Raw genomic sequence first — 13,592 nt, forward strand, 5'->3', positions numbered from 1 at the left:
CCCTTGCTGTAAAACATTCTAATCTGAGACCCTCATCTCAGTGAACTCTGTATGAGCCTCCGTAGACATCCACTTAGCTAAGTATGCTAAGATCTGTAAATTTGTCTTTATCCACCTTGTCACCTTCATGTGTGACATCCTGTTAAGCAGATAGGAGATAATGCCACTGGTAGCTGGTAAGGATTTCCTGTGATTATAATAAGAATATGAAGCAAATATATGTAATATGAATTGAAATGCTGAAGTTGGTTGTTGTGCTTCTATGATTGTAGAAATAAGATCTCTCCTCAGCCTTCTCTGCTTTAGAATAAACCATCCCAGCTGTCTCAGCCTCTCTGCACAGGGGAGATGCTCCAGTCATTTCATCATATTTGGGGCCCTGTGTTGGACTCTCCAGTCAGTACGTCCATGTCTCTCTTGTACTGAGCAGCCCAGAACTGAAGACAGTGCTCCCAAATATTCACTGTGTTTTTATGGCACTCAAACTCTGAGCCTGTCTCTGCTCTATTTTGATTTAAAGATCATCATATTAAGGGTTTGTCCACTGCTTCCTCTATCTGCAGTATGAAAAGGCAGAGGAGGGAGGAAAACAGTTCTTGGTGGATTAAATAATTACACAGAATTAGCTGTATTACTTTGATTCCAGAAGTCCAGTTTCTTGACTAGTTTGGTTAAACCTGCCTAATTCCTTCCAACAGAGAGAAGAAATGGCACAGGTACACACTTTTGGTCCAGTGCAGTCTTGAAAATTTATTTTCACTGTTGGATTTACAGAAGATGTGGTTTCATTTCACTCTCTTCTCTCCCACTCATACCACTGGGATGCAAAAGGAGAAGCTTCCACTGGAAGAAATATGTTTATATGTTTCTGTCAATGAACAGCAGGCCTCATTTCTCTTTATCAGACAATGGAGATGCAGGGAATGGAAATTAAATCTGACACTTAAAAGTGAGGGAAAATTATTAGGCCCCCTTCAGAGGTCTGAAGACACCTGTTGTGACAAAGCTTTTATTTGCCCTTATAGGATAAATAAGGGAAAGAGTAGGCCAGGGAATATGTTCCAGGTCTCATCTGTTCACAAACAGTAGTAACCCAACAGTTGTAGACTGAGAGTAGATCTATTGCTGAGAGTAAATCACCCTTATGGACAAGAAACCTGTCCTTGTAAAACGCTTTAGTGAGGGTATGGAAAAGGCAAGTCCTTGCTCTTGTGTGAAGCTTCAGTTTGCAGAACAATCATCAACTCACTGAGGAGGTTGTTGTGAGATTAAAAACCTCATGGGATTTATCTAAGCGTTTTCTCACAGATCCATGGAGCCAGAACTTCACAGCTGGAGGCGTGAAACTGATTGTTCTTCAGGACAGCACAATTTTGCACATAGCTGTTAAAGTGGACCCTGCAAGAAACACAGAACAGTAGTGAGAATGAAAGTAAATACTGAGATTGTCTCCTGGAGACAAGAAATTAAAAACATCTGATTTTGGAGGGTGTAGCCCAGAGGAAGAGAAACAACCAGACCTCCAAATGGCAGCTGTTAGAAAATAAAATGTACCTTAAAGAACTCTGCCACAGCTAAGTAATTTTGCCATTATAGAACTCAAATCAGAACCAAACATAGACACAATTCCCTGCAGTGGCAGTGGTATCCACCAGCATGTGAGCGGGAGTGGTGAAAATCTCATGGAATGACCACTGCCTTCAAGGAGTTTGTAGGAACAGAAAGCTGGATTTATTCAGGGAACTAAGCCAAGTGCTCAGAGTACTGACCTGTTGACAGTGAGATCTTGGGCAAGTTTTCCTTGCTGGAGAGGCTTCAGAAACTAATTCATTGCCTTAATGCCATAAAAAGGAAAGGGCCAGGCAAAGTCACTGGATAAAAACATGTTTTTTCACATGGAAAAAAATGAATTTTGTCCAAATAAAGATTGAGATAAAATTAAGGTTCTGACTTAGGCTGGCACGAGTAGAGCAGGAAAGGGCTGGGTCCTTGCACCCAGTGACACCGGCATTCAACAGAATGGGTGCAAGGTGGCTAAACCCAGTAAAGCCATATGCCTTTCTGAGCAAGCATCTGTGTGCTCGTGCAGGCAAAAAAGTCCTTGGTCTGAGCAGCTGGAGGGAAGTAGAGTGAGATAGTAATACTCGACCTGCTTTTCAGACCCTTACAAGGTGCAGGACAGTGAAAAGTGAACCCTGTTGACCTTAGTGCAGTACAGGTGACAGGAAGAAGAAAATCTGCCCAGCAAGAAAGCTCGTGACATCTGGAGGAGGAACTCTGGGTGTTCTGGAACACCAGGCAATCTGAATAAGCACTATTGTTTTTAAAACAGAATGAAACTCACTTGGCATCACTTAATACAGAGCCATCCTCCCAAATCCATCCAGAGCTTGTACTGTTCCTCAGTCCAATCCAGAAACATGCTGCTTGAATACGCTTGAACAGATCCTAGAAATGATGATGAATTACAAAGGGACTAATGAAAGCCAGCTTGAAAATGGAGATAAGGATAGGTAAAGAGAACAGAGAGCAAAATACATCCCCTCAACTCATTGTTCCTTAAGTGACTGACAATACTGCTTTCCCACACCTTCTAATGACAGGTCCAGGAGTCAGACTCAATGATCCTGATGGGTCTCTTCCTACTCTGCATATTCTGTGATTCCATGAACTGCATCCCAGTCTCCTGGGGTTTCCTGCACAGAGCTTTATGTAGGAAGGTATGCTATGAATATTAACACTCTACTACATAGCTAACTAACAAGCTAATATGAAGTATTAACAATTAAAGGCAAAATCAGGAAGGGGTAGGGCAGCAAGTGCAGGCACTGACAGATATGTGTAACAAACGCAATATGAAAGCTCTACATTTCATACACATTTTCCTCCTATGGGTTTTCAACGTTCATTTCCTTTTAGCTAACTTTTCACCTCTGATTATTGTTAAAAGGTGAAGCCTGCAACAGAAATTCAGCCTTGAAGTAAATCCCCCATCCCCAACCCTTCTCCCCAGAAAAAAGACAAAGCAAGAAGAGGTAAGATTTTTTTGTCCACCTTTGCAACCAAAGGGTTACAACCCTTTCAGGGTTATAGCTGGGCTCCATCCTTATCTCCTGCTGCCATAAACAAAGCTTCAGAGAAGACATCTTCAGAGAGAAGCATTAACAAACCTGGCTTGGTAAAATTGTGGAAATAGGAGCAGCTTGAGGAATCACTGGAGAACACTCCAAACACTGGTGTTTTGGAGATGACTGTGCTTCCCTAGAACGTGGAGGTCCAGCAATCACAGCCTTTGCAGTACAAGGCAGCGATAGCTAGGAAAGTCTTGTTTAAGTGGGTGAGTCTGAGCAGGGATAATGGGTGACACTCTAGTACCAGAGATGGTAGTAAGAAAGCAGCAGGAACAGGAAGGCTTTCTTCATGCTGAGAAATGGGTAGTCTGGGGAAGATGCCTATTTCTCAAGGAGTCAGGATTTGTCTAGGCAAATGTGAGAGCCTGGTACATACTCCAAATCAAGCAGAGACTTGGCTTTGTAATCCTCCAGAGAACATCACACAATGCAACTTCTGTCCAGGGACTGGAAACTGTCCACGTTCATTGGACCTGAGCTAATAAGCCCTGGCTTGAGCAAAACCAGATCAAGATTTCTGCTCTACTTAAGTAGATATGCCTCAGCGCCCCAGTGATCAGCACTACCCATTTCTCTAGTGACCACACATGCCCCTGCCCCCAAGAGAGCACCTGCAGTGGAACACATGGTTCCTTATTTCACCAGCACAATTGAGGTACTTCAGCAGAGAGAGGAAGTAAGCATTGAAAAGAGACTGAGAAAGAAATATCTAAGCATGAACACGGAATGGCACGGGTCACTGAGCAGGAGGAGCTGGAGCAGTCACAGGGAGGAGAAGTATTGCTTTTGCAAAGGAAGCATACCTTGACAGTGGGGAGGTATCAGTTTGTAGGCAATGAATGCAATGACTGCTCAATCCCACAGTCATTTCCTGTAGTCATTCATATCAGCCTTACTGGGAATAGGAGAGGAGGTGGAGAGGAGCAGTGGAGAAGGCTGTCTCCTACCATCCTTCGTAGGATGATTCTGAGCACTTGACAGTGATCCTCATCTCTCCATTCTCTCCTTTGCTTCTCTGCTTCCTGCAAACTTTGTGATGTGTAACATCACAGCCATAAATCCTTCCTCTCTTTTAAAACCAAAATATTGCTGAAGCAACAGCACTGCTTGTATGTCAGTCACTTTGGTATCTGCAAGGAAATGGGAGATCCTCAAAGCCGAAGAAAACCATTACCATCTCCCGGGTATCACTGATCACCAGGAGGTGAGCTCCCTGTGCCCTGCAGGATTCCCGGCTGGAATTCCAGTCCTTCTTCTCCGTGGAGAAAGAGTAGCAGCTCCCTCTGTAGGCCACCCACTGTTGAGGGCAGAGTGGGTGGCAGTCACCTGTAAAGAAGTCAAAATACTCGTACTCTTCTCTACCATTAACCAACAGAAACATTTGTCAGTAAGGACCTACTGAGAAACAACTCGTTTAGATAGTTGAAACACAGAAAACTCAAATCAGGACAAGATTCTGAAAGTAACAGTGTAATTTCAAAATCTTACAATAGTCACATGCACTCTGATGCTGGTGGCAAGCATTCACACACTCACCCCACCCCCAGGTTTCCACTGAACCACTGAGATACCCAATAATACATAACTGGCTGTCTGAAAACACATCACACTCTGTGGGTAATGTGTGATCACGTCCCACCTTAGGTGGATGGATTTTAAGCAACTAACAGTAAGCTCCTCCTCAAGGTCTAGCACCATCTGCATGAGTGCAAATATATTACTATTTGTTCTACAGTTTACCACTACATTTACCAGGCAAGTCTATAAAGACTTTTTAATATGTTTAACTGTTCTTTGCCACAGGATGTGAAATGGGTTTCGTGGAGTCTTCATGAGGAATAAATTCTTCAAAATATTCTGGAAAGGCAGTGGGTACATAAGGCTGGTAGTAACCTAGAATAGCTTCTGGTTTTAACTCCATATAATCGAGTTCCTGTGGTTAGATGTGTTGCTGGCTGTTTGCTGTTGGTTGCTCTTGCTCAGCAGCCCTTTGTGCACTTACTCATCTTCCAAATCAAAGCAATTGCTAGGGAGATGCTCAGTGTCCCAAAGCCTATGGCCAAGCCTTTCAGAACTGCTGGCGACAGACAGGGAGCTGTAAAAGAGAAAAGAAACCATAGTGAATATAAGCTACGTGAAAACTGACTGTGGTTTTACATAGTTTGCTTGTGTCCTGGGCATTTCCACAAGGAATTGCACTATTGAGAGCATCATGTCTGCATACACTCTGCACATGGCAGACATCACTGTCCCTGCCCAGCCAAACTGGGGCCTCCCCATGGCCCTGCCCATCAGCCCAGGGCCCCATTTCAGCTGCTTTGTGGCCACGAGTTCCTGTCTGAACTTTCCAGGAGGTACCTTTCTTCACACCAGCCACAGCTCTGCCCCTGCCTGGCCACAGAGCCTGTTGGTCCAGCCTCTGTGGAAGCACCTACCACAAGTGAGCTGGAGCCACCTAGGCACCATGTGACACCACGTGCTGGCAGGAATCTCGCAACAAATCCACTCCTGCCTCAGCATTGAAGCTTAGGGTGGGAACCAGAGAGCTGCATTGCTACAGCCACCATTTCCAGCTTATGTGTAAAAAGACAAAAGCCAGCTCTCCCAGCAACAAGTTTAATCTCAGCATCCTGTTCACAGGCTTGATACATGGTCTTCGTGCTACATCTTTCCAGGATACTCCCAAGGCAGTTCTACATTTTCATCTTCCGTGGTGGGGTGGCAGGATGGGAAAACCAGCCTTGAAGACCTTAGGACATCTCCTCTTTTACACTTTCACCATCGTTTGCTGTTCCCTGGCTGCCAGTGGCAGAGGGTGAGTGGCAGCGGCAGTGGGGCAACTTCCACTGTAGCCCAACATAGCTTACTTTCAAAGGGCTGGTCAGGACTGGCCTATAAAGGTCTGCTTATGTACAGCACAACATGTTAACAACCTCCAGGCTATATGTTGCTTTTCCATTGCCATCTCCTAGAGCTGTGTTTGACCTGAGAGGCATTCGCTTTGCATGAAACATTTGAAATCTCAGCACTAAAATCTCTTCTCTTCCAGACAGAAGAGAGGATGACACTTACTGGCATGGACGAGCCCCAGGAGAGTTTGATTTGCTTGTTTTATTAACCTCAGTATGATAGCTGCACAGACAACAGCACTTTCTAAGAAGCAGTAAATGTGCAGCTAACTTGTGTACCACATCCTGCTTTTGTGATGTTCCAGAGCCTTCTACCCAAATCTAGCAACAAAATCCCCATGGATCTCATGAAATTTGAGGTGCTTCTCTCTTGGCCATGTCACGAGACCCAAAGAAACACATTTGATCTCTTGGTGGAGGTTGAAAACAAATGCAGATCACATATGAAGAATATTGTGAGAAAGAGAAAGAAAGCCAGTGCTAAAACAGAAGGGGAAGGGACTCCAGTTAAAAACAAGAACACAACTTTTAAACATTGGAAGCTTTGCCCAAATACAGAAAGTAGACCAGATCAGTAAATTAATAAAAATTAATTTATTTTGATCATGAGCAGTTTGCAGGCTCACCTATGTTAAGGCCAGTTTCTCATCTGTAGCAACACACTTAGGCCTGTGGTTTTACCTAGAAGAAGTTTCTAAGGTAACAAGGGAGATCATGAAGGTGTGTTGTTGTAAGCATCATTCTTCTGGTAGAAAGATCTTTACTAAGATAGAGGTTTTCTCACGTTTCCTGAAGCTTGTAGGATCTTCTTGCTGTCCCAAACGTAGTTTAAAAATAGTAACAGTTCTTATTTTTTAAAATCATTATTACATAACAAAATCTCATCTCTTTTAAGAGACAAAATACAGAAAGACTTTTCATTTACAACCTACTCCTCAGCCTCACACAAAGGGACAGTGGGAGAACTGAAGGACTTGGACTGGGTCTGGAATTCAAACTTCATTCTGCTCTCTATTCCTCTTGTTTGTATCGCTGGCAGCTTGGGTTTTGTCATCAGATTAGGCCTCAAGAGAATGAAATCAGACCAAGGTTAAGGGGTAGGGTGGAGTATTTTCTCTGCAGATTACAACTGAAAACTTGGCAAAAGGGGATAAACATCTGATGAAACATAACTCTTGGTTCTGAGATCACATTTGTATTTTTGTTTTCCTTCCTCTCTTGCCTCTCCAAAGAAACTGTCTCCTGCACCCTTCAGATCACTGTTACATTTTAGGGAAAACTGCCAGGACAAGGCAACCAAGGATGGCAGTCTGCGAAATGGTTAATCCTTAAATGTCAGCACCGGGCACGGAGCTGGTGCCTCCTGGCAATGAATAGAGCAGTTCACTCTCTATTGTTTCAAACCAACTGCAGAAAAAAAGGAATGATTCATCAATCATCAAAACAAAATCCCAGGGGACCTCCACAACCCCAGCAGTGGGAGAGTCATTAAAGTTCATAAAAATGAAAAAAATATGGCATTAGATAATTTTGGAAGAAAAAAAAAAAACAAAGTGAAGTGAAGTGGGAAAACAGGAAGTGTTTGAGGTGAATTTAAGCTGCACTTGAACTGCAGAGATCAATCCAGAGAAGTGGAATAAAGTATTTCACAAATCAGGATTTTTACCTGCTGCAAAAAGGAGTCCCTGCAGTTCACACTTTTTAAAACAGGTTCAAGGGTTTCTGTTTGATCCTCAGCCCTTGAAATACATATGAAGTTCTTGTAGGAGTAGATGGGAGAAGTACCTAAGATGAGTTTTAAACAGGAGCAAAATCGAAACGGAGCATCCAGAAATATTTCCATGTAGTTATCTCACAAACTCTGGAAGAGTTTGTCCAAGGGGGGAAGTGGACTGCTGGACATCAATGTAAATACCCAGCGTTATCACTTTCTGTGTCCAAAACACCCCAATAGGTCTCTCCGTGCTCTGGAAAAATGACTCTGATACTCTCCATTCATTTGCAAGCAACATTTGCAAGTAACCCAATATTTTTAGGTTTGTGAGTCCAGATTCAGTTCAAAAATTGAAAGCTGTTAGCATTTTACAATTCACCTCATCTAGGACAATCTGAAGAATGTTATGCCATTGTCCCAGATAGCTTCCCTCAGCTCCTGCTTCCTCAGTAAGGGAACAGCATGACTACCTAGGGCCAAGGAGAAGAATTTGAGATACAAGGATTCTGTCCTTGGCTGTGCCACAGATCTGGTTATCGCCGTTACTGCAAGCACACTACACGGGCTAACACTGCCTTAAGTGACTGCTGTACTGACATTCTGGTAGTGCAGCATATCTAAAGTTCTCTGGAAGCCAAACAGGGCAACTCTTCATTTCTGAGGAGTCCATAAGTATCAAAACCTGTTGGTTTGACCAGAGGACTGATCTACACATCCATGATACTGTGCTTACAAAGTCTGCAAGGCTGTGCATATGAACAGAGGAAAAATACCTGAAAGAATATCTCTCAGAAGTGATGGAGGCAGGGACAGGGTTGAACATAAAGACCTTCAAAAGAAAATTACTTAAAGTGAGCTCCTTAGAGATCTCTTTCATGCTGAAGAGAGCTGAGAAATAATCAAATAATATGCACAAAAAGTGTGTTCAAGTATCAGCTTCCTTATCTACGGCTGTCTGACCACAGCTAAAAAAGGTGAGGTTCCATAAAAGAATGTGGAGAGATGTTAAAAAGAAAAATGCAAACATCTCAAAAGGGCATCAGTTAATCACCTTTCAACAGGGTGGGGGTGAACAGGAATGGCAGGGAATAAAAGGATGTTACTGTGTCTTCTGATGTGACAGAAAACATAATTTCTGATGAAAAAATATGCAAAAGTAAGACTGCCTTCCAAACAGACAGAGTGTGAGTACCAGATAGGAACTGGGGAGTTTCTGTGCTGGCTTTGTTTCCACAGTGAAGCAAGTGACCAGGGAGCAGTAAACAGCACAGGTATACAAAATTATTCTGATCAGCGTATAGAAATCTTGCATCCCACAGTGAGAGTCCCCTTTTCTGTAACACGTCTGAAAATTTAAGGTCAACCATTAGTGTTGCAGCCAATGCAACAGAACTCATCTAAAGCACACTGACATTTCATAGAATAGTAGAATGATTCGGGTTGGAAAGGACCCTAAGCTCATCTGCTTCCAACCCCTCCACCATTTTGAATAAAGGAAATATTTACAAAAAACTATCACCAATGCAAAGTTTGACTCTTTGAAGGTGGTATTTCTCAACTAAGCTGCCAGAGGAATTGTTCAGTGTGACATTTGCAGGTCTAATCAGGAGTAATGGAGAGGAAATAAGGAAAGAAAAAAATTTAAGAAAAGCACTAAGAAAATCTTCCTGATAGTAAAGTGCTCTGAAGAGCTGTTGCGCAGCAAAAGCTGCAAATTTGCTCACTGGGAGGTATGTAACACTAGAACACAGAAAACAGGAAAAAATCACAAAAGAATCCTACATAGCCCCACGGGAGAGAGGCTGGATGATCTCATATGCTTTCTCTGTCTCTGATCTCTGATTAGCATGCACCTCTAATTTATCTGTATTTGCATCTTGCCTGCCCTTCAAAGAACTATTGCTCACGACCTCTTGCTGCTGACAAGCAGACAATTTTACAATATTTTGAAGAAAAGGATGCGTGGGTTGAATGCCCGGGAGTAGACACTGAAGGAGGTTGGTGAGAGGGAAGGGGAAAATGCTGGGTCTCTAACTCATCAGCTTTTGTCACATTAAAATATCCACAATAATTTAGAACCAAAGCAACAGCTCTCTAAGCTGGCACTCAGAGTCCATGGCCAGTTCAGAGTGTTTCTGTTAAATCTTGCTCTCACTCAAAGTAAAATTTTTGGTTGACCTACCTCATCCATCTTTCCTCACCTCTTTTTTCCCATGGAGCTTCGGCCCTTGGCAGAGGAGTCTGAGAGAATTTGACAGAAGCATATGTTATTTCCCCACTCTCATCAGCTGCAGAAATTTCTGATCTGCTTGCCTCCATGCCAAAGCAAGGAGTGTGCACAAAAAGATGTTTCAATCAGGCTGTTGAACAGGGCTCAACGCATATGAAACAGGAAATCTGAGGCTATATTCAGAAGACAAGAAATGTGAAGCTGCTACTCAATCTCCAGCTGCTAAAGATAACCAAATTTATAACGGAATGGAGAGCAGGGGAACTGCAGCAGCTTTCATTTTCTAACCTGATGGAGGATGTCTCAAGAACAGCTGCTAATGGAAAAGGCGATTCATCACAAAATTCACAGGTATTCTAATTGTTGCCAATGCAAGAGGGTGTGGTTACACCGATAGAGCAAGTGCTCTGAGGAGCTCCCTTCAGGGCAGAAGCAGCGGGATAGTGACAGTACAAGGTAAAAAAAGGTGAATAGTGAGAGTACAAGGTGAAAAGTGGGATAAACAATGGCTACAGCAAACTGGCAGCCCAACTGCTGTCAAAGAGGGAGTAGAGGTGGACAGAACGGGTTTGAAAAGGAAGCCTTGTGAGCCTTGGACAATTCCACTTTGGACTGGGAACTCTGTCTATACCCAATACTGGTGTGACTGTGCTTGAGACACAAGGCAGGCACTGCGAGCTGGCATTTCTCAAGTCCCTCCAAGCCAACATCTCAACAGCTTCAGTACAAGGGAGACAGGGACATATTGAGGAGAATCTACTAAAAGGACACAAAGAGTATAAAGGCACCAGACCTTCTGTCCTGGGAAGAAAGACTGAGAGGTCTGGGACTGTTTGGCCTGGAGAAAAGATTTCTTGGTTAGGATTCAATGAATGTATATAAATATCTGAAGGGAGGGTACAAGAAGAGTGAAACTGTTCAGTGGTACCCATGACGGGACAAGAGGCCATGGGCACAAACTGAAAGACAGAATGGGTTGCCTCTGAACATCAGGAAACACTTTCTTACTGTGAGGGTGACTGAAAACTGATAGAGGTTGGCCAGAGCGGTTGTGTTGTGTCCCTCAAAGGAGAGTGGCCTGGACACAGTCCTGGGCTGTAGGTGGACCAGGTTGTAGGAAGCATGGCTTGAGCAGGGGGTTGGACCAGATGACCTTGAAAGGTCCCTTCACAAGTCAACCACTTAGTGATTCTGCTACAACAGGAAAGGCTACTTTTCTTCTGAAGTATTGACCATTGAAGAGAAGAGTCCAAGTTGTGCCAGGGGAGGTTTAGGTTAGATATTAGCAAAAATTTCTTCACCAAAAGGGTTATCAAGCAGAATTCCCCTGGTTCCCCTGAACAGGGAAGTGGTTGAGTCACCATCCATGAAAGTATTTTAAAAAGATGCAGATGTGGAGCTTAGGGACATGGTTTAGTGCTGGGCTTGCCAGTGTCAGGTTAATGGTTGAACTCAATGATCTTCTGGGTCTTTTCCAACCTAAAAGATTCTGTGACTCTATAGTAGGGAGTAGTGATGCTTCCAGCACCCCAAGAAATGTCTTACCTGCATGGTTGGCTGGTTTTTGTTTTAATCCACATTCTGATCCCTTCCATTTCATGCTCAGAATGGAGATATTGGTCAGGCTCAGGCTGCACTTCTTCAGCACAGTACACTACAGTTAATTTCCAGTAATTGTCTGGGCATGCTCAACAAAGGAGCTGGGATGGTTGCTACCTCCAACAGGGATGACTGTTCCCCCTTCTGGTGACATGTTCTAAATTCAAGAAATTATTGCACGGGGAAGATGCTTACCTGACACAGAATGGCAAATTTGTTACAATGCACGTGTCAGGGAAGGGATTGTATATTTCTGCAAATTTCTGCTCTTGCCTATAAGGGTGGCATATTGCACCCACAAGATTCCTTCCAACCCTACATAGGGCCTGTGGACAGCAAGATAGGGAGTGTGTGCTTGAAAGAATGGGGAAGGCATAAGACAGTAGAGCAAGACGAGGCAGAAAATCTCCCCTACATGCTTCAAATGAATAATAGAGAAGTCTAAAGAGAGCTCTCAAGCTCAGAGAGAATTTGCTATACTCACACGGGAGAGTTTAGCTGGGAATACAATCTGTATAGCTGAAAAGTAACGAAGAGGATTCAGACACAGTTTAAGTGTCCAGATCTGATTTTATCCCTGCTTTGTGTTTCCTTGGTATATTCTCTCCAATACATGCATGTTCTGTCATACTTTGAAATAAAGGTGTCTCTCCCAGCTCCTGTCAGTTTTGTCACTTTTTTTAAGTGTTCAGGCTGCCTGCTGGCCCAGAGTGGCCACAAAGACAGCACTTTTTGTGAAGAACTGAAGAAGTGAAAGCTGGTGGGAAAGAATTAAGAGCTCTCTTTTCATGTGGTTTACCCTTTTTTTTTTCCTAATATCCGCAGTAAGCTGAGTTCTTTGGACAGGAAGTAGAGAGGGAGGGATCACAACGTAGAAGGTGTGAAGGAAATTCTCAGATATTATCTAAGTGTGAATAAAAAAATCTGACTTCTGCAGCTGCGCTATACTGTCAGTATGGAGTCACAGCAGGACTAAACTGATCAGTTTTCCAGGAGTCCAGCAGCACCTCTTCCCCAGTTCTTCACTACTGAAGCAGCCTACTGTAGGGAAACCTCCCAAATTTCTCTCAAACAAGTACTTTTTTCCAGCATGTCGGTATGTTCACTAAATGCAGTATTTCTTTCTTAACTAGAGGACGCAAAAGCCTCAGAACTCTGGGAAAGAACATCTGCCCCTTCCAGTAAGAGCCTCCTGGAAAGCGGATGTGCCCTGGGAGCACACCATAAGGAAAGAGATGTCTTTTGAACAGGCCAGTCTTACATCGCATTTTTACCTTTATTAATGACATCCAAGATGCTCAAGCACACTGACTTTGACCGCTGAACCTGGAATTCCTCTGTAGTGGCAAAACCTGCAAGAGCTGGGGGAGGCACCTTTATTCCAAAGTGTAACAACAAAACACGGAGAGAATCCACCAGAGCCACAAAATGGGGACAAAATCAGAGCGATCAAGGCCACAGAGCAGTTTTGTGAAGGGGTCGAGAGAGAGTGCTGGCGCAACACATGCCGCTCTGGAGGCACCTGGTGGGGATGGCAAAGCCCAACGAGAGAGGGACAGAGGGACTCCTATCCCCTCCGGCAGCGGGAGCGAGGGGAAGGGCGAGGCCGAGAAACCTTCCATTCCTGCCGCGGCTGCTCCCAACCTCTGCGGGGCACACCAGAGGGGAGAGCGCGACTTCAGCCAGGGACAGTCACAGAGCACTCGGGGGAGTTGATTTGCAGGCGGGAGGCCGGCGATGCCCATCCCGCGGGGCTGTTTCCCGCTGTTTCCCGCCGCCCCGGCACTGCACACCCGGCACTGCGCTGGACGGCGGCCCCGCGCCGTGAGGGCTCCTCCTCTCTGCCCGCCCTCGTCGTTCATTGGCAGAAAGGCGAGTAGGGGCGGGGCGTTCGCGCTGAATCTCATCGCCCATTGGCTGACGGAGAGGAAGTGGGCGCGGCCCGGGACCCCCTCACGGCCGTGCCCGCCTTTCCCCCGCCGCGCGTCATTGGCTGCGAGGCGCTCCTG

The 13,592-nt window shown here is 44.5% G+C and overlaps 1 protein-coding gene across 3 annotated transcripts; it reads right to left on the bottom strand.

Annotated features, from left to right (window-relative positions):
- Positions 1-759: 759 nt before the first annotated feature.
- Positions 760-13,390, bottom strand: LOC310924022 (killer cell lectin-like receptor subfamily G member 1). Of its 3 annotated transcripts, none has more exons than XM_083885012.1 (5): positions 13,199-13,390; positions 5,134-5,226; positions 4,306-4,457; positions 2,345-2,448; positions 760-1,398 (listed from the first exon to the last, which is right to left on the bottom strand). In XM_083885012.1, the coding sequence occupies exons 1-5, from the start codon at positions 13,326-13,328 to the stop codon at positions 1,287-1,289; spliced, it is 591 nt and encodes a 196-aa protein (XP_083741138.1). In that variant the 5' UTR covers positions 13,329-13,390; the 3' UTR covers positions 760-1,286. The 3 variants fall into 3 exon arrangements, with proteins under 3 accessions (XP_083741138.1, XP_083741140.1, XP_083741139.1); XM_083885014.1 differs by lacking the exon at positions 13,199-13,390 and adding an exon at positions 11,530-11,626; XM_083885013.1 differs by lacking the exon at positions 13,199-13,390 and adding an exon at positions 9,956-10,196.
- Positions 13,391-13,592: the final 202 nt, after the last annotated feature.

This window comes from Zosterops lateralis (assembly GCF_965231275.1).
Source record: "Zosterops lateralis genome assembly, chromosome: 2".
Lineage (NCBI taxonomy): Eukaryota > Metazoa > Chordata > Aves > Passeriformes > Zosteropidae > Zosterops > Zosterops lateralis.